Source organism: Heptranchias perlo, unplaced genomic scaffold, assembly GCF_035084215.1.
Source record: "Heptranchias perlo isolate sHepPer1 unplaced genomic scaffold, sHepPer1.hap1 HAP1_SCAFFOLD_141, whole genome shotgun sequence".
NCBI lineage: Eukaryota > Metazoa > Chordata > Chondrichthyes > Hexanchiformes > Hexanchidae > Heptranchias > Heptranchias perlo.
The window spans coordinates 12421-36964 of record NW_027138657.1 but is presented as its reverse complement, the minus strand read 5'-3'; the positions used below and the strand labels follow the sequence as shown (position 1 = coordinate 36964).

The following is a 24544-nucleotide window of genomic DNA, read 5'->3' as shown; positions in this document are numbered from 1 at the left end:
AGGATGGTTTGTCTGGGATTGAATTAATACACAGCTCGATCCCAGGGATAGGATGGTTTGTCTGGGATTGAATTAATACACAGCTCGATCCCAGGGATAGGACGGTTTGTCTGGGATTGAATTAATACACGGCTGGATCCCAGGGATAGGACGGTTTGTCTGGGATTGAATTAATACACGGCTCGATCCCAGGGATAGGACGGTTTATCTGGGATTGAATTAATACACGGCTGGATCCCAGGGATAGGATGGTTTGTCTGGGATTGAATTAATACACGGCTGGATCCCAGGGATAGGATGGTTTGTCTGGGATTGAATTAATACACAGCTCGATCCCAGGGATAGGACGGTTTATCTGGGATTGAATTAATACACGGCTGGATCCCAGGGATAGGACGGTTTGTCTGGGATTGAATTAATACACGGCTGGATCCCAGGGATAGGATGGTTTGTCTGGGATTGAATTAATACACAGCTCGATCCCAGGGATAGGATGGTTTGTCTGGGATTGAATTAATACACAGCTCGATCCCAGGGATAGGACGGTTTGTCTGGGATTGAATTAATACACTGCTCGATCCCAGAGATAGGATGGTTTGTCTAGGATTGAATTAATACACAGCTCGATCCCAGGGATCGGACGGTTTGTCTGGGATTGAATTAATACACAGCTCGATCCCAGGGATAGGCTGGTTTGTCTGGGATTGAATTAATACACGGCTCGATCCCAGGGATAGGACGGTTTGTCTAGGATTGAATTAATACACAGCTCGATCCCAGGGATAGGACGGTTTGTCTGGGATTGAATTAATACACGGCTCGATCCCAGGGATAGGATGGTTTGTCTAGGATTGAATTAATACACAGCTCGATCCCAGAGATAGGGCGGTTTGTCTAGGATTGAATTAATACACGGCTCGATCCCAGGGATAGGACGGTTTGTCTGGGATTGAATTAATACACAGCTCGATCCCAGGGATAGGACGGTTTGTCTGGGATTGAATTAATACACGGCTGGATCCCAGGGATAGGACGGTTTGTCTGGGATTGAATTAATACACGGCTCGATCCCAGGGATAGGACGGTTTGTCTGGGATTGAATTAATACACGGCTCGATCCCAGGGATAGGGCGGTTTGTCTAGGATTGAATTAATACACGGCTCGATCCCAGGGATAGGACGGTTTGTCTGGGATTCAATTAATACACAGCTCGATCCCAGAGATAGGGCGGTTTGTCTGGGATTCAATTAATACACAGCTCGATCCCAGAGATAGGGCGGTTTGTCTGGGATTCAATTAATACACGGCTCGATCCCAGAGATAGGGCGGTTTGTCTGGGATTGAATTAATACACAGCTCGATCCCAGAGATAGGGCGGTTTGTCTGGGATTGAATTAATACACGGCTCGATCCCAGGGATAGGACGGTTTGTCTCGGATTGAATTAATACACGGCTGGATCCCAGGGATAGGATGGTTTGTCTGGGATTGAATTAATACACAGTTCGATCCCAGGGATAGGATGGTTTGTCTGGGATTGAATTAATACACAGCTCGATCCCAGGGATAGGACGGTTTGTCTGGGATTGAATTAATACACGGCTGGATCCCAGGGATAGGACGGTTTGTCTGGGATTGAATTAATACACGGCTCGATCCCAGGGATAGGACGGTTTATCTGGGATTGAATTAATACACGGCTGTATCCCAGGGATAGGATGGTTTGTCTGGGATTGAATTAATACACGGCTGGATCCCAGGGATAGGATGGTTTGTCTGGGATTGAATTAATACACAGCTCGATCCCAGGGATAGGATGGTTTGTCTGGGATTGAATTAATACACGGCTCGATCCCAGGGATAGGACGGTTTGTCTGGGATTGAATTAATACACGGCTGGATCCCAGGGATAGGACGGTTTGTCTGGGATTGAATTAATACACGGCTCGATCCCAGGGATAGGACGGTTTATCTGGGATTGAATTAATACACGGCTGGATCCCAGGGATAGGACGGTTTGTCTGGGATTGAATTAATACACGGCTGGATCCCAGGGATAGGATGGTTTGTCTGGGATTGAATTAATACACAGCTCGATCCCAGGGATAGGATGGTTTGTCTGGGATTGAATTAATACACAGCTCGATCCCAGGGATAGGACGGTTTGTCTGGGATTGAATTAATACACGGCTCGATCCCAGAGATAGGATGGTTTGTCTAGGATTGAATTAATACACAGCTCGATCCCAGGGATAGGACGGTTTGTCTGGGATTGAATTAATACACAGCTCGATCCCAGGGATAGGATGGTTTGTCTGGGATTGAATTAATACACGGCTCGATCCCAGGGATAGGACGGTTTGTCTCGGATTGAATTAATACACGGCTCGATCCCAGGGATAGGACGGTTTGTCTGGGATTGAATTAATACACAGCTCGATCCCAGGGATAGGACGGTTTGTCTGGGATTGAATTAATACACAGCTCGATCCCAGGGATAGGGCGGTTTGTCTAGGATTGAATTAATACACGGCTCGATCCCAGGGATAGGACGGTTTATCTGGGATTGAATTAATACACAGCTCGATCCCAGGGATAGGGCGGTTTGTCTGGGATTGAATTAATACACAGCTCGATCCCAGGGATAGGGCGGTTTGTCTGGGATTGAATTAATACACGGCTCGATCCCAGGGATAGGATGGTTTGTCTGGGATTGAATTAATACACGGCTCGATCCCAGGGATAGGACGGTTTGTCTGGGATTGAATTAATACACGGCTCGATCCCAGGGATAGGGCGGTTTGTCTGGGATTGAATTAATACACAGCTCGATCCCAGGGATAGGACGGTTTGTCTGGGATTGAATTAATACACGGCTCGATCCCAGAGATCGGGCGGTTTGTCTGGGATTGAATTAATACACAGCTCGATCCCAGGGATAGGACGGTTTGTCTGGGATTGAATTAATACACAGCTCGATCCCAGAGATAGGGCGGTTTGTCTGGGATTGAATTAATACACGGCTCGATCCCAGGGATAGGACGGTTTGTCTAGGATTGAATTAATACACGGCTCGATCCCAGGGATAGGACGGTTTGTCTAGGATTGAATTAATACACGGCTCGATCCCAGGGATAGGACGGTTTGTCTGGGATTGAATTAATACACGGCTCGATCCCAGGGATAGGACGGTTTGTCTGGGATTGAATTAATACACGGCTCGATCCCAGGGATAGGACGGTTTGTCTGGGATTGAATTAATACACGGCTCGATCCCAGGGATAGGGCGGTTTGTCTGGGATTGAATTAATACACAGCTCGATCCCAGGGATAGGACGGTTTGTCTAGGATTGAATTAATACACGGCTCGATCCCAGGGATCGGATGGTTTGTCTGGGATTGAATTAATACACGGCTGGATCCCAGGGATAGGATGGTTTGTCTGGGATTGAATTAATACACGGCTGGATCCCAGGGATTGGACGGTTTGTCTAGGATTGATTTAATCGACGGCTCGATCCCAGGGATAGGACGGTTTGTCTGCTGCTATGGATGCTGGTTAACGAACTCCACATTGTACTGAAATTTTTTACAGTACATAAAATTACCATTTTGTAAATGACGACACCTGCAATAATAGAGCATGCTGATGCTGACGATCCGGATTCTTTCCCCTCAGTCTGGTTCAGTAATAACTGAAGTCGAATACATTTTAAAGTTCAACACATCTTTTATAGCAGGGTTCTTAGTCTGCAGCATTGATTTGGACTCCTGATAGAGTCCCTCTATGCTGGCAGAGCAAGAACAAAAACATACAGAAATCCACACGTTTTTATACAGATGAATAGGGTTGGAACATACTTAACGAGGGTCAACACCAATCATAAGCCGGGCATAGGTTGCCATGCGAGGTTACATTATTTCCGGCCAATCATAAATCATCCATGTGCTGATCATGCTGCTGTTAGACATCAAAGGGGATACTTCCTCACCTTCGAACTTGGAATGTTCTTCCCTGTTCCTTCTGTTCCTTATCTCCCAACCTGGAATGTCTTTCAACTTTGGCTAAGCTCGTTCCCTATATTGATCTGCCATAAACATGGAGACATTCAGACCAGTCCTTGACTCACATCAAAGACCTATCATTGATAAGACAATGCAGGCCTGCTGACTAAGCAAACATATGGCCCAGCAGGAGGGCCAGGCCACTTGTATCAATCTCAGTTACTAACTAATTAACCCTTTCTAACCATTTTGCATTCTGCTTCTTTGCCACGTAGACATTTTAATATTTTACTGAAAACTGACCACGTAGGGATTCTCAATGCCAGTGTGTAAAATTATCCGTAATTTACAGGTTTTGCTGTTCCTGGAGTCCGAGACCCTTGCTGTTCGTTCATAAGCACGCAGGGTTAATATTTACGTGTGCTCATGGTCAAACAGACTACCTTCCTCCCCTTTGCACATGCTCATTAGCAACAGTATCGTTCTCCAGATATTTCACACGCACGACCAACCAACCATGGTCTTCACAATCCTCACTTTCTTCCCTCTTCCTGACTCTAACCCCTGACACCTGCTATTAACAGTCAGTTCCCACACCACCTGACACTTCACCCCCTGGGCTTGCATCGAATTACATGGAAACTATGGCACAGAAATAGGCCATTCAGCCCAACAGATCCATGCCGGTGTTTATGCTCCACACGAGCCTCCTCCCTCCCTACTTCATCTCACCCTATCGGCATAACCTTCTATTCCTTTCTCCCTCATGTATTTATCCAGCTTCCCTTGAAATGCAAGAGGGTGCAGGCTATTCGCCTCAACTACTCCTTGTGGTAGCGAGTTCCACATTCTAACCACTCTCTGGGTAAAGAAGTTTCTCCTGAATTCCCTATAGGATTTATTAGTCCAATTCCCCTGCTCTTTCCCTATAGCCCTGCAAATATTTCCTTTTCGAGGATTGATCCAGTTCCCTTTTGAAAGTTACTATCGAGTCTGCTTCCTCCGCCCTTTCAGGCAGGTCATTCCAGATCATTACAACTCGCTGCATTAAATAAATTCTCATCTCCCCCCTGGTTTTTTTTGCCAGAAATAAAAAGCTGGGATCAGTAAAAGAGTCCAGGAACCTGTCGGATTGTCGTAAAAACCCAACTGGTTCATTAATGTCCTTTAGGGAAGGAAACCTGCTGTCCTTACCCGGTCTGGACCTCAAGCTCTGAAATTCCCTCCCTGGTCTGCACCTCAAGCTCTGAAATTCCCTCCCTAAACTTCTCCGCCTCTCGACTCTCTCCTCCTTTTAAGACGCTCCTTAAAACCTACCTCTTTGACCAAGGCTTTTGGTCACCTGTCCTAATATCTCCTTATGCGGCTTAGTGTCAGTTTATGTTTGATAATCGCTCCTGTGAAGTCCCTTGGGACTTTTTACTCCGTTAAAGGTGTTATATAAATGCATGCTGTTTTATGTGACTCCAGTCCCACACTGGCATGGTTGACTCTTAACTGGCCGGTGATGTGGCCCAGCAATCCACTGGTCTCAAATCCAGGAAGAAGGCTCACCACCACTTTCTCAAGGGGCATCTAGGGATGGGCAATAAATGCTGGCCTTGCCAGTGATACCCACATGCCCAGAATGATTAAAGAACAATAAAATACTGTTGACGAACTTTGTGTCTCCCCCAATGTTCAGGTTTACCCCGGGACAGATGTGCAGCAACCTCCAGACACAGATCAACCTCCTGCTCCTGGGGGAGAGTCCCATCAATTCTCTCGGCATTCTGGGGAATGCCAGCGGCAGCGAGACAGAGGGTCTGACCCGGATCATCAATCCCGTGCCGGAGGCTCCGGTAAACACCCCCCCGCCCACCTTCCCTAGCAGGTGTTAGTCTGTTGGCTGGTCAATGAGGGGCGGATCAGAACAGTCCATGAGGGGTGGAGGTTGGAACCTTCCCGGGGGGGGGGGGGGTCAGACCATTCCCCGGTTGGGGGTGGGTGAGGAGGCAGGGTCGGACCATTCCCGGGGTTGGGGGCGAGGGGAGAGGGTTGGACCATTCCTGCGGGGGGGATGGAGTGGAAGGAGAGGATCAGACCATTTCCCGGGGAGTGGAGGGGTAGATGGGTCGGGCAATTCCCAGAGTGGGGAAATCAGAGAGTGAGTGATTGGGGTGGGGTGGGTGGTGAGGCACTGGAGTTTAAATTAAAGTCCTTAATAATGGGTCTCCTTTAAAAGGGTCTCTGTCAATGAGGCTGCCCCTTTAAAGGGGGGGATCTGAGGGTCAAGGGGTCGAGCAGTGAGGCACCCTATTTAAAGAGGCTGTTGAGGGTGAAGCTGCCTTTCACACAGGGTCTCGAGGGTGAGGCCTCATTTGCTGTACTGTCATGGTGAGGTACTGAATGCACCGTTTCCTCTTTGCAGGGCGTGAGGTGTGCCACCAGTTGCCCCCTGTCCCTTGCACTGGAGATTCAGATCCTGTGGGCGTACTTGGGCCCTCTCGCCAATCCCCAGGCTGCTGTGCTTGGTGCCCGCTTCCAGTACCAGAGGCAGGATGTAGGGGTAAGTACGGAAATAACTAACAAAGTAATACTTTATAAATCACTGGTTAGGCCCCAGCTGGAGTATTGTGTTCAATTCTGGGCACCGCACTTTAGGAAGGATGTCAAGGCCTTGGAGAGGGTGCAGAGGAGATTTACTAGAATGGTACCAGGGATGAGGGACTTCAGTTCTGTGGAGAGACTGGAGAAGCTGGGATTGTTCCCCTTACAACAGAGAGGGTTAAGGGGAGATTTACCAGAATGGTGCCAGAAATGAGGGACGTCAGTTATTTAGAGTGACTGGAGAAGTTGGGATTGTTCTTAGATTAGAGAAGGATAAGGGGAGATTTAATAGAGACGTTCAAAATTATGAAGTGTTTTAATAGAGTAAATAAGGAGAAACAGTTCCCACTGGCAGGAGGGTCGGTAACCAGAGGACACAGATTTAACGTGATTGGCAAAAGAACCAGGGAGGAGATGAGGAGAATTTTTTTTACACTGTGAGTTGTTATGACCTGGAATGCACTACCTGTGAAGGTGGTGGAAGCAGGTTCAGTAATAACTTTCAAAAGGGAATTGGATAAATATTTGAAAAGGAGAAATTTGTAGGGCTATGGGGAAAGAGCAGGAGAGTGGGACCAATTAGACAGCTCTTTCAAAGAGCCGACAAAGGCACAATGGCCAGAATGGCTTCCATCTGTGCTGTATGATTCTAGCTACAAAGTCTGGAAAGGTGTTACACGAATGCAAGCTTTTCTGCTCTTTTCTTTTAAAGTAAAGTGAATTTGCACAACTTTATAAAGCTGCCAGCTTCATCTCCTGAAGTGGGGAAGGCAGGGGTGGGGGGGTTGTGACTGTGAACAGGCCAGGCGTTGAATATGTGCATTGAAGCTAGACGAGTCTGTTTGTAGAATGTGCATTGAAGCTAGACGAGGCAGTTTGTAGAATGTGCATTGAAGCTGGATGAGACAGTTTGTGGAATGTGCATTGAAGCTGGATGAGACAGTTTGTGGAATGTGCATTGAAGCTGGATGAGACAGTTTGTGGAATGTGCATTGAAGCTGGATGAGACAGTTTGTGGAGTATCATAGCTCAGAATGCACTTCAAGCCCAGAGAGTTAGTTGATGAACCAGGATTATCTGTGGTAATACACAGAGGTTTACAACAAGGAAACAGGGCAATCAAGATGGTATGTCGCCTCCCTGGTGCTAGGGTCAGGGATGTCACGGAGCGGGTGCAGGGCATTCTGGAGGGGGAGGGTGAACAGCCAGTAGTCCTGGTCCATATCGGTAGCAACGACATAGGTAAAAAAGGGATGAGGTCCTGCAAGGTGAATTTAAGGAGTTAGGAGATAAATTAAAAAGCAGGACCTCAAAGGTAGTGATCTCAGGATTACTACCAGTGCCACGTGCGAGTGAGTACAGGAACAGGAGAATAGACCAGATGAATGCGTGGCTGCAGGGATGGTGTTGGAGGGAGGAATTTAGATTCCTGGGACATTGGGACCGGTTCTGGGGAAGGTGGGACCTGTACAAGCGTGATGGGTTACACCCGAGCAGGACTGGGACCAATGTCCTCACTGGGGTGTTTGCAAGTGCTGTTGGGGAAGGTTTAGAATGGCAGGGGGATGGGAACCTGAGCAGGGAGACAGAGGAGGGGGAAACAAGGATAGAAACAAAAGACAAAGGGAAGAAGCAATAGTGGAAGGCAGAGAAAACAAGGGCGAAAAACAAATAGGGCCATAGTGCAAAATAAAACTAAGATGACTGGCAATCTTAAGTAGACAAGGCGAAAGGCATTGTGTCTTAATGCGTGGACCATTCGTAATAAGGTAGATGAATTAACAGCGCACATAGATATTAACAGTTATGATATAGTTGCAATTACAGAGACATGGCTGCAGGGTGGCCAAGGATGGGAACTGAACATCCAGGGATAGTCAATGTTTAGGAAGGACAGGCAAAAAGGGAAAGGAGGTGGGGTAGCGTTGTTAGTAAAGGAGGAAATCAATGCAATAGTGAGGAAGGATATTGGCTCGGAAAATCACGATGTGGAATCTGTATGGGTGGAGCTAAGAAACACCAAGGGGCAGAAAATGTTGGTGGGCGTTGTTTATAGGCCCCCAAACTGTAGTGGAGATGTAGGGGAGGGCATTAAACAGGAAATTAGAGACGCATGCAAGAAGGGTACAACTGTAATCATGGGTGACTTTAATCTACATATAGATTGGTCAAACCAAATTAGCAATAATACTGTGGGGGAGGAATTCCTGGAGTGTGTACGTGATGGTTTTCGAGACCAATACGTTGAGGAACCAACTAGAGAACAGGCGATCCTAGACTGGGTATTGTGCAATGAGAAAGGATTAATTAACAATCTTATTGTGCGGGGTCCCTTAGGGAAGAGCAACCATAACATGATAGAATTCCTCATTAAGATGGAGAGTGAAGTGGTTGAATCCGAAACTAGGGTCCTGAATCTAAATAAAGGAAATTACGAAAGTATGAGATGTGAGTTGGTGAGGATAGATTGGAGAACTTTACTAAAAGGGATGACGGTGGATAGGCAATGGCTAATATTTAAAGAACGTGTGCAGGAATTACAACAATTATTCATTCCTGTCTGGCACAAAAATAAAACAGGAAAGATGGTTCAACTGTGGCTTACAAAAGAAATTAGGGATAATATTAGATCCAAAGAGGAGACATACAAAATTGCCAGAAAAAGCGGCAAACCTGAGGATTGGGAGCAGTTCAGAATTCAGTAAAGGAGGACAAAGAGATTGATTAAGAGGGAAAAAATAGAGTATGAGAGTAAACTAGCAGGGAACATAAAAACTGACTGTAAAAGCTTCTATAAATATGTCGAGAGATAAAGATTAGTGAAGACAAATGTAGGTCCCTTACAGTCAGAAATGGGGGAAATTATAATAGGGAACAAAGAAATGGCAGAACAATTAAACACATACTTTGGTCCTGTCTTCACAAAGGAGGACACAATAAACCTGCCAGAAATGTTAGGGAACCAAGGGTCTAGTGAGAGGGAGGAACTGAAGGGAATCAGAATTAGTAAAAAAAAAATAGTGCTAAGGAAATTATTGGGGCTAAAGGCTTACAAATCCCCAGGGCCTGATAATCTACATCCCCGAGTACTAAAGGAAGTGGCCCTGGAAATAGTGGATGCATTGGTGATCATCTTCCAAAATTCTATAGACTCTGGAACAGTTCCTACAGATTGGAGGGTGGCAAATGTAACTCCACTATTTAAAAAAGGAGGGAGAGAATAAACAGGGAATTACAGACCAGTTAGCCTAACATCAGTAGTGGGGAAATTGCTAGAGTCCATTACAAAAGATGTGAAAACAGAACACTTGGAAGGCATTAATGGGATTGGACAAAGTCAGCATGGGTTTATGAAAGGGAAATCATGCTTAACAAATCTACTGGAGTTTTTTGAGGATGTAACTAGTAGAATAGATAGCGGATTGGAAAACCGCAAATGTAACACCCCTATTCAAGAAGGGAGTGAGACAGAAAGCAGGTAACTATAGACCAGTTAGCCTAACATCAGTCATTGGGAAAATGCTAGAATTCATTATTCAGGAAGTAGTAGCAGGACATTTAGTGACTCATAATACAATCAAGGAGAGTCAACATGATTTTATGAAGGGGAAATCGTGTCTGACAAATTTATTAGAGTTCTTTGAGGAAGTAACAGGCAGGATTGATAAAGGGGAACCAATGGATACAGTATATTTGGATTTCCAAGAGGCATTTGATAAGGTGCCACATAAAAGATTACTGCACAAGATAAGAACTCATGGTGTTGGGGGTAATATCCTGGCATGGATAGAGGATTGGCTAACTAACAGAAAACAAAGAGTCGGGATAAAAGGGCCATTTTCAAAATGGCAATCTGTAACTAGTGGGGTGCCACAGGGCTCAGTGCTGCGGCCTCAACTATTTACAATATATATCAATGACTTGGATGAAGGAACAGAGAGACTTGTGGCCAAATTTGCTGATGATATAAAGATAGGTGGAAAAGCAAGTTGTGATGAGGACACAAAGTGTCTGCAAAGGGATATTGACAGGTTAAGAGAATGGGCAAAAATTTGGCAGATGGAATATAATGTGGGAAAATGTGAACTCATCCACTTTGGGAGGAAAAATAAAAAAGCAAAATATTATTTGAATGGAGAAATACTACAAAATGCTGCGGTACAGAGGGATCTGGGTGTCCTCGTACATGAAACACAAAAAGTCAACATACAGGTGCAGCAGGTAATCCGGAAGGCAAACGGAATATTGGCCTTTATTTCTAGGGGGCTGGAGTATAAAAGCAGGGAAATCATACTACAACTGTACAGGGTGCTGGTGAGACCACACCTGGAGTACTGCGTACAGTTCTGGTGCCCTTATTTAAGGAAGGACATACTTGCATTGGAGGCAGTTCAGAGAAGGTTCACTGGGTTGATTCCGGGTATGGAAGAATTGTCTTATGAGGAAAGATTGAACAGGTTGGGTCTATACTCATTGGAGTTTAGAAGAATGAGAGGAGATCTTATTGAAACATACAAGATTCTGAAGGGACTCGATAGGGTAGATGCTGAGAGGATGTTACCCCTCATGGGGGAATCTAAAACTAGGGGGCATTGTCTCAGAATAAGAGGTCGCCCGCTTAAGACAGAAATGAGGAGGAATTTCTTCTCCCAGAGGGTCGTGAATCTTTGGAATTCCTTACCTCAAAAAGCTGTGGAGGCTGAGTCATTGAATACATTCAAGGCTGAGTTAGACAAATTTTTGATCAGCAAGGGAGTCAAAGGATATGGGGAAAGGGCGGGAGAGTGGAGTTGAGGTAAAAATCAGATCAGCCATGATCTCATTGAATGCCGGAGCAGGCTCGAGGGGCCGAATGGCCTACTCCTGCTCCTATCTCTCATGGTCTTTTGGTCTAACCCGTGCTGTACCTTCCCAGGTAGTGTTTGATGGAACAGTCCAGTAGGAGCTTTGGTCTATATCTAACCCGTGCCGTACCTGCCCTGTGATTGTTTAATGGGACAGTTTAGAAGGTGCTTTTCTCTGTATCTAACCCGGCTGTACCTGTTGTGGGAGTGTTTGATGGGACAGTGTAGAGGGAGTTTTCCTCTGTATCTAACCCGTGCTGTCCGTGCCCTGGGAGTGTTTGATGGGACAGTGTAGAGTGAGCTTTACTCTGTATCTCACCCGTGCTGTACCTGCCCTGGGAGTGTTTGATGGGACAGTGTAGAGGGAGCTTTACTCTGTATCTCACCCGTGCTGTACCTGCCCTGGGAGTGTTTGATGGGACAGTGTAGAGGGAGCTTTACTCTGTATCTCACCCGTGCTGTACCTGCCCTGGGAGTGTTTGCTGGGACAGTGTTGAGGGAGCTTTGCTCTGTATCTAACCCGTGCTGTACCTGCCCTGGGAGTGTTTGATGGGACAGTGTTGAGGGAGCTTTACTCTCTATCTCCCAGGGCAGATACCGCAAGGGTGAGATACATAGTAAAGCTCACTCTAAATTGTCCCATCAAACACTCCCAGGGCACGGACAGCACGGGTTAGATACAGAGGAAAACTCCCTCTACACTGTCCCATCAAACACTCCCACAACAGGTACAGCCGGGTTAGATACAGAGAAAAGCACCTTCTAAACTGTCCCATTAAACAATCGCAGGGCAGGAACAGCACGGGTTAGATATAGACCAAAGCTCCTACTGGACTGTTCCATCAAACACTACCTGGGAAGGTACAGCACGGGTTAGACCAAAAGACCATGAGAGATAGGAGCAGGAGTAGGCCATTCGGCCCCTCGAGCCTGCTCCGGCATTCAATGAGATCATGGCTGATCTGATTTTTACCCACTCCCTGGGTGGCTCAGCTGCACAGGAGGGGAGGAAGGAAGAAGAGTGGCGGGGCTATAGTGATAGGGGATTCAATTGTAAGGGGAAGATAGGCATTTCTGTGGTCGCAAACATGATTCCAGGATGGTATGTTGCCTCCCTGCTGCTAGGGTCAAGGATGTCACGGAGTGGCTACAGGGCATTCTGGAGGGGGAGGGTGAACAGCCAGTAGTCGTGGTCCATATTGGTACCAACGACATAGGTTTAAAAAAAAGGGATGAGGTCTTGCAAGGTGAATTTAATTAGCTAGGAGATAAATTAAAAAGCAGGACCTCAAAGGTAGTGATCTCAGGATTACTACCAGTGCCACGTGCGAGTGAGTATAGGAACAACCTAATGCAGCAGCCATTCAACATGGAACAAGCCAACTATACCATACAGTCATTGAAAGACACAAAGACTACGGTGGATGCAATGAAAACTGGTGTCAAGGAAATGAAGAAAGCTTACAAACAAGTCAAGATTGATCAGATTGAGAACATAATGAGAATAGACCAGATGAATGCGTGGCTGCAGGGATGGTGTAGGAGGGAGGGATTTAGATTCCTGGGACATTGGGACCGGTTCTGGGGAAGGTGGGACCTGTACAAGCGGGACGGGTTACACCCGAGCAGGACCGGGACCAATGACCTCACAGGGGTGTTTGCTAGTGCTGTTGGGGAAGGTTTAAACTCGAATGGCAGGGGGATGGGAACCTGAGCAGGGAGACAGGAGGGGGAAACAAGGATAAAAACAAAAGACAGAAAGGGAAGAAGCGATAGTGGAACGCAGAGAAAGCAAGGGCAAAAAACAAATAGGGCCATAGTGCAAAATAAAACAAAGATGACTGGCAATCTTAAAAAGAAGAGTCTAAAGGCATTGTGTCTTAATGCTCGGAGCATTCGCAATAAGGTAGATGAATTAACAGCGCAGATAGATATTAACGGTTATGATATAGTTGCGATTACGGAGACATGGCTGCAGGGTGACCAGGGTGATGGGAACTGAACATCCAGGGGTATTCAATATTTAGGAAGGACAGGCAAAAAGGGAAAGGAGGTGGGGGGTAGTGTTAGTAAAGGAGGAAATCAATGCAATAGTGAGGAAGGATATTGGCTCGGAAAATCACAATGTGGAATCTGTATGGGTGGAGCAAAAAAACACCAAGGGGCAGAAAACGTTGGTGGGGGTTGTCTATAGGCCCCCAAACAGTAGTGGAGATGTAGGGGAGGGCATTAAACAGGAAATTAGAGACGCATGCAAGAAGGGTACAAAAGACAGAAAGGGAAGAAGCAATAGTGGAAGACAGAGAAAACAAGGGCAAAATTCATGGGTGACTTTAATCTACATATAGATTGGTCAAACCAAATTCGCAATAATACTGTGGGGGAGGAATTCCTGGAGTGTGTACGTGATGGTTTTCTAGACCAATACATTGAGGAACCAACTGGAGAACAGGCGATCTAGACTGGGTATTGTGCAATGAGAAAGGATTAATTAACAATCTTGTGCGGGGTCCCTTAGGGAAGAGCGACCATAACATGATAGAATTCCTCATTAAGATGGAGAGTGAAGTGGTTGAATCCGAAACTAGGGTCCTGAATCTAAATAAAGGAAATTACGAAAGTATGAGGTGTGAGTTGGTGAGGATAGATTGGAGAACTTTACTGAAAGGGATGACGGTGGATAGGCAATGGCTAATATTTAAAGAACATGTGCAGGGATTACAACAATTATTCATTCCTGTCTGGCACAAAAATAAAACAGGAAAGATGGTTCAACTGTGGCTTACAAAAGAAATTAGGGATAGTATTAGATCCAAAGAGGAAACATAAAAATGCCAGAAAAAGCGGCAAACCTGAGGATTGGGAGCAGTTCAGAATTCAGCAAAAGAGGACAAAGAGATTGATTAAGAGGGGAAAAATAGAGTATGAGAGTGAACTAGCAGAGAACATAAAAACTGACTGTTAAAGCTTCTATAAATATGTCGAGAGAAAAAGATTAGTGAAGACAAATGTAGGTCCCTTACAGTCAGAAATGGGGGAAATGATAATGGGGAACAAAGAAAGTGCAGAACAATTAAACACATACTTTGGTTCTGTCTTCACAAAGGAGGACACAATAAACCTGCCAGAAATGTTAGGGAACCAAGAGTCTCGTGAGAGGGAGGAACTGAAGGAAACCAGTATTAGTAAAAAAAATAGTGCTAAGGAAATTAATGGGGCTGAAGGCTGACAAATCCCCAGGGCCTGATAATCTACATCCCAGAGTACTAAAGGAAGTGGCCCTGGAAATAATGGATGCATTGGTGATCATCTTCCAAAATTCTATAGACTCTGGAACAGTTCCTACAGATTGGAGGGTGGCAAATGTAACTCCACTATTTAAAAAAGGAGGGAAAGAAAAAACAGGGAATTACAGACCAGTTAGCCTAACATCAGTAGTGGGGAAAATGCTGGAGTCTATTATAAAAGATGTGATAACAGAACACTTGGAAGACATTAACGGGATTGGACAAAGTCAGCATGGGTTTATGAAAGGGAAATCATGGTTAACAAATCTACTGGAGTTTTTTGAAGATGTAACTAGGAGAATAGATAGGGGAGAACCAGTGGATGTGGTGTATTTGGATTTTCAGAAGGCTTTTGATAAGGTCCCACACAAGAGGTTAGTGTGCAAAATTAAAGCACATGGGATTGGGGGGAATATACTGGCATGGATTGAGAATTGGTTGACAGACAGGAAACAGAGAGTAGGAATAAATGGGTCTTTTTCCGGGTGGCAGGCAGTGACTAGTGGGGTACCGCAGGGATCAGTGCTTGGGCCCCAGCTATTCACAATATATATCAATGATTTGGATGAGGGAACTAGATGTAACATTTCCAAGTTTACAGACAACACAAAGCTGGGGTGGAATGTGAGCTGTGAGGAGGATGCAAAGAGGCTGCAATGTGATTTAGACAAGTTGGGTGAGTGGGCAAGATCATGCAGTATAAGTGAGGTTATCCACTTTGGTTGTAAAAACAGATTATTATCTGAATGGTGATAGATTGGGAAAAGGGGAGGTGCAACGAGACCTGGGTGTCCTTGTACACCAGTCGCTGAAAGAGAGCATTCAGGTGCAGCAAGCAGTTAGGAAGGCGAATGGAATGTTGGCCTTCATTGCAAGAGGATTTCAGTACAGGAACAGGAATGTCTTATTGCAGTTATACAGGGCCTTGGTGAGACCACATCTGGAGTATTGTGTGCAGTTTTGGTCTCCTTATCTGAGGAAGGATGTCCTTGCCGTGGAGGGAGTGCAACGAAAGTTTACCTGACTCATTCCTTGGATGGCAGGACTGATGTATGAGGAGAGATTGGGTCGACTAGGCCTATATTCACTCGAGTTCAGAAGAGAGGTGATCTGATCGAAACATATAAAATTCCAACAGGACTGGACAGACTAGATGCAGGGACGATGTTCCTGATGGATGGGGAGTCCAGAATCAGGGGTCACAGTCTCAGGATACGGGGTATGTCATTTAGAACCGAGATGAGGAGAAATTTCTTGACTCGGAGGATGGTGAACCTGTGGAATTCTCTACCACAGAAGGCAGTGGAGGCCAAGTCATTACATGTATTTAAGGAGATAGATATATTTCTTAATGCTAAAGGGATCAAGGGATATGGGGATAAAGCGGGAACAGGGTACTGAGTTAGACGATCAGCCATGATCATTTTGAATGGTGGAGCAGGCCCGAAGGGCCGAATGGCCGACTCTTGCTCCTATTTTCTATGTTTCTATGTAGCGTTACTTTGTATCTAACCCGTGCTGTACCTGCCCTGGGAGTGTTTGATGGGACAGTGTAGAGGGAGCTTTACTCTGTATCTAACCCTGTACCTGCCCTGGGAGTGTTTGATGGGACAGAGTAGAGGGAGTTTTACTTTGTATCTAACCCGTGCTGTACCTGCCCTGGGAGTGTTTGATGGGACAGTGTAGAGGGAGCTTTACTCTGTATCTAACCCGTGCTCCACCTGCCTTGGGAGTGTTTGATGGGACAGTGTAGAGGGAGCTTTACTCTGTATCTCACCCGTGCTGTACCTGCCCTGGGAGTGTTTGATGGGACAGTGTAGAGGGAGCTTTACTCTGTATCTCACCCGTGCTGTACCTGCCCTGGGAGTGTTTGCTGGGACAGTGTTGAGGGAGCTTTGCTCTGTATCTAACCCGTGCTGTACCTGCCCTGGGAGTGTTTGATGGGACAGTGTAGAGGGAGCTTTACTCTGTATCTAACCCTGTACCTGCCCTGGGAGTGTTTGATGGGACAGTGTAGAGGGAGCTTTACTTTGTATCTAACCCGTGCTGTACCTGCCCTGGGAGTGTTTGATGGGACAGTGTAGAGGGAGTTTTACTTTGTATCTAACCCGTGCTGTACCTGTCTTGGGAGTGTTTGATGGGACAGTGTAGAGGGAGCTTTACTCTGTATCTAACCCGTGCTCCACCTGCCTTGGGAGTGTTTGATGGGACAGTGTAGAGGGAGCTTTACTCTGTATCTAACCCGTGCTCCACCTGCCTTGGGAGTGTTTGATGGGACAGTGTAGAGGGAGCTTTACTCTGTATCTAACCCGTGCTGTACCTGCCCTGGGAGGGTTTGATGGGACAGTGTAGAGGGAGCTTTACTCTGTATCTAACACGTTCTGTACCTGCCCTGGGAGTGTTTGATGGGACAGTGTAGAGTGAGCTTTACTCTGTATCTCACCCGTGATGAAGGAACTTGGATTCTTTCACCTCAATAAATATAATTGTGACCGGAAGTGTGAGTTCGATCTGCTGAGAGTCTAAACATTGGTCTTTACCTCAGTGTTCGATTAGCTCAGTATCTCTGAGAACCTCCGTCACCTTCATCGAGACCACCCGATACCCTCCAGCGCCCAGAAACCAGCCGGCCGCTGACTGGAAGCTGCCCTTCGATTTCTTCCACCCCTTCAAGATGGCCACGAGTGGAGTGGTCTTTTCTGCGGGATCGATACTGGGCAGTGTTTGCAGCGTCATTGTGGTAGGCTTCCTGGGTCAGCTCTGAGTCCTCAACTCTCAGGTCTGTCGGATATTGAACCTGTTGTCAGGACAGGTGGAATTATGATCTCAATGTAAAGGTCGTCCTGGGACCGGGGTGGTCGACCTCACTGGGACACAGACACTGGACCCAGGTCCACCAGTCTCTGCCCACTCCTCCTACACTGGACGCACACCTCTGGTCCGGCTGTTGGGAGGGGGGTATCAGAGGACGGAAACCCATGGTGTTAGTGAGCTGAATCTCCCTCTCCGCTCACTTTTATAACCAGTATGGCTCGCTCCCAGTGTGGAGAGACTCGCTGTCGGGAGGGGGGTGTTGGGAGTAGTGTGTGTGTGCGGCATTTTAATTGTCACTTTTCTACTTGTTCAGATCGGAATATTTGTAAATAAAAGTGATTTTTTTCTCGTCCAGGTGACATACGTTGTGTGTTTTTGTTGCAAATTGTGTTTAAGGGGGAACAAGACACTGATCCCAGTGCCCCTCAGGTTCGCTCCCTGACTGTGTACAGAACCCTTGGGTATAATCTGTCTCATAACTCAGGATTTGTTCGAAAGCTCACCACCACCATCTTCTCAAGGGGCAACAAGGGGATGGACAATAAATTCTGGACTTGCCAGCGACGCCCACATCCCGAGAATGAATTTAAAATGTCGGTTGTGCACCTCACTGAGTCTCAGCATAGTCTGAGATTCCTGCAGTTCCTCCTAGGTGAGAGTATTACCTGAACTGGTGACTGAGATCAAGACCTGAACCTTTATAAAACACTGGGATTTCAGTTACATGGAGAGACTGGAGGATCTGGGATTGTTATCCTTAGAGCAGAGAAGGTTAAGGGGAATTTTAATAGAGGGGTTTAAAATTGTGAGGGGTTTAATAGAATAAATAGGGAGAAACTAAATAGGAGCAGTTGGGGCAAATAGCATAGATTAATTTAAAGGGAAGCTGGATAAGCACATGAGGGAGAAAGGAATAGAAGGGTAAGCTGATAAGTTTAGAGGTTTGGATGGAGAGGGGAGGGAGGAGGCTCGTGTGGAGCATAAACACCAGCCTAGACCAGTTGGGCCAAATGGCCTGTCTTTTGCTGTAAATTCCATGTAATTTAAGGTAATTGGCAAAAGAACCAGAGAGGAGAGTTGTTATGATCTGGAATGCTCTGCCTGAAAGGGCGGTGAAAACAGATTCAATAATAACTTTCAAAAGGGAATTGGATAAATAGTTGAAGAGAAAAAAATTGCAGGACTCCTGGAAAAGGGGAGAGAGTGGGACTAATTGGATAGCTCTTTCAAAGAGCTGGCAGAGGCACGATGGGCCGAATGGCACAGACTAATCAAGGACAGTCAACATGGATTTGTTATGGGGAGGTCGTGTCTGACTAACTTCATTGAATTTTTTGAGGAGGTAACATGGAGGGTCGATGAAGGTAGTGTATTTGATGTAGTCTGCATGGATTTGAGCAAGGCTTTTGACAAGGTCCCACATGGCAGATTGGTCAAAAAAGTAAAGACCCATGGGATCCAAGGGAATGTGGCAAATTGGATCCAAAATTGGTTCAGTGGCAGGAAGCAAAGGGAAATGGTTGACGGGTGTTTTTGTGACTGGAAGGTTGTTTCCAGTGGGGTGCTGCTGGGCTCGGTACTAGGTCCCTTGCTTTTTGTGGTATACATTAACGATTTGGATTTAAACATGATTAAGAAATTTGCGGATGACAAAAAAATTGGCCGTGTGGTTGATAGTGAGGAGGAAAGCTGTAGACTGCAGGAAGATATCAATGGACTGGTCAGGTGGGCAGAAAAGTGGCAAATGGAATTCAATCCAAAGAAATGTGAGGTAATGCATTTGAGGAGGGCAAACAAGGCAAGGGAATACACAATAAATGGGAGGATACTGAGAGGTGTAGAGGAATAGAGGGACCTTGGAGTGCATGTCCACAGATCTCTGAAGGTTGCAGGACAGGTGGATAAAGTGGTAAGAAGGCATACGGGATACTTTCCTTTATTAGCCGAGGCATAGAATATAAAAGCCAGGATGTTATGCTGGAACTGTATAAAACATTAGTTAGGCCACAGCTTGAGTACTGCGTACAGTTCTGGTCACCACATTACAGGAAGGATGTAATTGCACTGGAGAGGGTGCAGAGGAGATTTATGAGGATGTTGCCAGGACTGGAGAATTTTAGCTATGATGACAGATTGGATAGACTGGGGTTGTTTTTCTTGGAACAGAGGAGGCTGAGGGGAGATTTGATTGAGGTGTACAAAATTAGGAGGGGCCTAGATAGAGTGGATAGGATGGACCTATTTCCCTTAGCGGAGTGGTCAATAACCAGGGGACATAGATTTAAAATAATTGGTGGAAGGATTAGAGTGAAAATGAGGAAACATTTTTTCACCCAGAGGATGGTGGGGGTCTGGAACTCACTGCCTGAAAGGGTGGTAGAGGCAGAAACCCTCAACTCATTAAAAAAATCCCTGGACGTGCACCTGAAGAGCCGTGACCTGCAGGGCCACGGACCAAGTGCGGCAATGTGGGATTAGGCCGGGTGGCTCGTTTCTCAACCGGTGCGGACACGATGGGCCGAATGGCCTCCTGTCTGTACGATTCTATGATTGTACAAAACGTTATAGGGTATACAGCAATCTGAAAAAGCATCAACAGATTCACACTGGAAAGAGAGTTTGTGTATAGTGTGTAAAGAACTATATTACCCATCGAGAGAGTTGATGATAAGAAATCAGTAAATCCACACCGGAGAGAGAGTTTGACGGCAGCGTGTGTGGAAAGTGATTTAATGTCTGGTGGTCGGGCTGTACATCGACGAGATCATACAGGAGAGAAACAGTTTAAATGCTCGGCGTGTAAGAAACGATTCTACAGATTAAATTACTTGATGTTACATCGGTGAGTTCACATTGAGGAGAAAGGATTGAAACAATTGTTGAGTGATTTAATAGATCCTGCAGTTTGAAAAGCTCTCACTGAATTGTTTGAATGCCCTGTGTGTGGAGAGTGATTGGAAATGAGGCTCAAACAGTTACACAGCATCTGAAGATACAATGCTCGGGGACTCCAGATCTAACACACTTCACACTTGCTAATTCATGTCCCCAAAGCTCTCCTCCACAGGGGTTTTTTTTGCCTCATGTCTGGGTCTGTTGGAGACTCACTGATAGAGATTGATTGCTATGATTCGTCAGTAACTCCATTATTGTAACATGCGACTACCTTGATGGTAGAAGGCGAACCAGATGGACCTTGGTCTTCTCGTCTACGGATTGGCACCCCATCCACCACCCTAAACATTCACTCCCTTCACCACCGGCGCACTGTGGCTGCAGTGTGCACCATCCACAGGATGCACTACAGCAACTCGCCAAGGCTTCTTCGACAGCACCTCCCAAACCCGCGACCTCTACCACCTAGGACAAGAGCAGCAGGTACATGGGAACAACACCACCTGCACGTTCCCCTCCAAGTCACACACCATCCCGACTTGGAAATATGTCGCCGTTCCTTCATCGTCACTGGGTCAAAATCCTGGAACTCCCTTCCTAACAGCACTGTGGGAGAACCGTCACCACACGGACTGCAGCGGTTCAAGAAGGGGAACGTGCAGGTGGTGTTGTTCCCATGCGCCTGCTGCTCTTGTCCTTCTTGGTGGTAGAGGTCGCGGGTTTGGGAGGTGCTGTCGAAGAAGCCTTGGCGAGTTGCTGCAGTGCATCCTGTAGATGGTACACACTGCAGCCACGGTGCGCCGGTGGTGAAGGGAGTGAATGTTTAGGTGGTGGATGGGGTGCCAATCAAGCGGGCTGCTTTGTCGTGGATGGTGTCGAGCTTCTTCAGTGTTGTTTGAGCTGCACTCATCCAGGCAAGTGGAGAGTATTCCATCACACTCCTGACTTGTGCCTTGCAAATAGTGGAAAGGCTTTGGGGAGTCAGGAGGTGAGTCACTCGCCGCAGAATACCCAGCCTCTGACCTGCTCTCGTAGCCACAGTATTTATATGGCTGGTCCCGTTCAGTTTCTGGTCAATGGTGACCCCCGGGATGTTGATGGTGGGGGTTTCGGCGATGGTAATGCCGTTGAATGTCAAGGGGAGGTGGTTGGACTCACTTTTGTTGGAGATGGTCATTGCCTGGCACTTGTCTGACGTGCATGTTACTTGCCAATTATCAGCCCATGCCTGGATGTTGTCCAGGTTTGCCGCATGCGGGCTCGGACTGCTTCATTGTTTGAGGGGTTGCGAATGGAACTGAACACAGTGCAATCATCAGCGAACATCCCCATTTCTGACCTTATGATGGAGGGAAGGTCATTGATGAAGCAGCTGAAGATGGTTGGGCCTTGGACACTGCCCTGAGGAACTCCTGCAGTAATGTCCTGGGACTGAGATGATTGGCTTCTCACAACCACTACCATCTTCCTTTGTGCTAGGTATGACTCCAGCCACTAGAGAGTTTTCCCCCTGATTCCCATTGATTTCAATTTTACTAGGGCTCCTTGGTGCCACACTCTGTCAAATGCTGCCTTGATGTCAAGGGCAGTCACTCTCACCTCACGTCTGGAATTCAGCTCTTTTGTCCATGTTTGATGGGACAGTGTAGAGGGAGCTTTACTCTGTATCTAACCCTTCTACAAATACATAAAGGGCAAAAGAGTAACTAGGGAGAGAGTAGGGCCTCTTAAGGATCAACAAGGTCATCTATGTGCGGAACCACAAGAGATGGGTGAGATCCTGAATGATATTAGGGAACTTGGGGAAATAAATAGTGATGTCTTGAGGAGTGTACATATTACAGAGAGGGAGGTGCTGGAAGTCTTAACGCGCATCAAGGTAGATAAATCTCCGGGACCTGATGAAATGTATCCCAGGACGTTATGGGAGGTTAGGGAGGAAATTGCGGGTCCCCTAGCAGAGATATTTGAATCATCGACAGCTACGGGTGAGGTGCCTGAAGATTGGAGGGTAGCAAATGTTGTGCCTTTGTTTAATAAGGACGGCAGGGAAAAGCCTGGGAACTACAGACCGGTGAGCCTGACATCTGTAGTGGGTAAGTTGTTGAGGGTATTCTGAGAGACAGGATCTACAGGCATTTGTAGAGGCAGGGACTGATTAGGAACAGTCAGCATTGTTTTGTGAGAGGAAAATCATGTCTCATGAACTTGATTGAGTTTTTTGAAGGGGTAACCAAGAAGGTAGATGAGGGCTGTGTAGTAGATGTGGTCTACATGGACTTTAGCAAAGCCTTTGACAAGGTACCGTATGGTAGGTTGTTATATAAGGTTAAATCTCACGGGATCCAAGGTGAGGTAGCCAATTGGATACAAAATTGGATTGACGACAGAAGACAGAGGGTGGTTGTGGAGGGTTGTTTTTCAAACTGGAGGCCTGTGACCAGCGGTGTGCCTCAGGGATCGGTGCTGGGTCCGCTGTTCATAGAATCATAGAATCATAGAAGTTACAACATGGAAACAGGCCCTTCGGCCCAACATGTCCATGTCGCCCAGTTTATACCACTAAGCTAGTCCCAATTGCCTGCACTTGGCCCATATCCCTCTAAACCCATCTGACCCATGTAACTGTCCAAATGCTTTTTAAAAGACAAAATTGTACCCGCCTCTATTACTGCCTCTGGCAGCTCGTTCCAGACTCTCACCACCCTTTGAGTGAAAAAATTGCCCCTCTGGACCCTTTTGTATCTCTCCCCTCTCACCTTAAATCTATGTCCCCTCGTTATAGACTCCCCTACCTTTGGGAAAAGATTTTGACTATCTACCTTATCTATGCCCCTCATTATTTTATAGACTTCTATAAGATCACCCCTAAACCTCCTACTCTCCAGGGAAAAAAGCCCCAGTCTATCTAACCTCTCCCTATAAGTCAAACCATCAAGTCCCAGTGGCATCCTAGTAAATCTTTTCTGCACTCTTTCTAGTTTAATAATATCCTTTCTATAATAGGGTGACCAGAACTGTGCACAGTATTCCAAGTGTGGCCTTACTAATGTCTTGTACAACTTCAATAAGACATCCCAACTCCTGTATTCAATGTTCTGACCAATGAAACCAAGCCTGCTGAATGCCTTCTTCACCACCCTATCCACCTGTGACTCCACTTTCAAGGAGCTATGAATCTGTACTCCTAGATCTCTTTGTTCTATAACTCTCCCCAACGCCCTACCATTAACAGATTAGGTCCTGGCCCGATTCGATCTCCCAAAATGCATCACCTCACATTTATCTAAATTAAACTCCATCTGCCATTCATCGGCCCACTGGCCCAATTTATCAAGATCCCATTGCAATCCTAGATAACCTTCTTCACTGTCCACAATGCCACCAATCTTGGTGTCATCTGCAAACTTACTAACCATGCCTCCTAAATTCTCATCCAAATCATTAATATGAATAACAAATAACAGCGGACCCAGCACCGATCCCTGAGGCACACCGCTGGTCACAGGCCTCCAGTTTGAAAAACAACCCTCCACAACCACCCTCTGTCTTCTGTCGCCAAGCCAATTTTGTATCCAATTGGCTACCTCACCTTGGATCCCGTGAGATTTAACCTTATGTAACAACCTACCATGCGGTACCTTGTCAAAGGCTTTGCTGAAGTCCATGTAGACCACGTCTACTGCACAGCCCTCATCTATCTTCTTGGTTACCCCTTCAAAAAACTCAATCAAATTCGTGAGACATGATTTTCCACTCACAAAACCATGCTGACTGTTCCTAATCAGTCCCTGCCTCTCCAAATGCCTGTAGATCCTGTCTCTCAGAATACCATCTAACAACTTACCCACTACAGATGTCAGGCTCACCGGTCTGTAGTTCCCAGGCTTTTCCCTGCCTTCTTAAACAAAGGCACAACATTTGCTACCCTCCAATCTTCAGGCACCTCACCTGTAGCTGTCGATGATTCAAATATCTCTGCTAGGGGACCCGCAATTTCCTCCCTCACCTCCCATAACGTCTCCCAGTCTCTTTCTGTCTCTTTCTCCCTGACTCTCTTTCAACCTCTCACTCTCCATCTCTCTCTCTCTATCTATCTCCGTCTCTCTT

General features: G+C 46.3%; 1 protein-coding gene across 1 annotated transcript in view; it reads left to right on the top strand.

Annotated features, from left to right (window-relative positions):
* The window catches only part of LOC137308850 (tectonic-3-like), a 96484-nt gene extending 78593 nt beyond the window's left edge, over positions 1-17891 (top strand). Inside the window, exons 12-14 of the mRNA XM_067977303.1 lie at positions 5690-5846; positions 6416-6553; positions 17271-17891. Coding sequence (XP_067833404.1) covers positions 5690-5846; positions 6416-6553; positions 17271-17489 — 514 coding nt within the window. The 3' untranslated portion in view covers positions 17490-17891. The remainder of the gene's footprint in view (positions 1-5689; positions 5847-6415; positions 6554-17270) is intronic.
* Positions 17892-24544: the final 6653 nt, after the last annotated feature.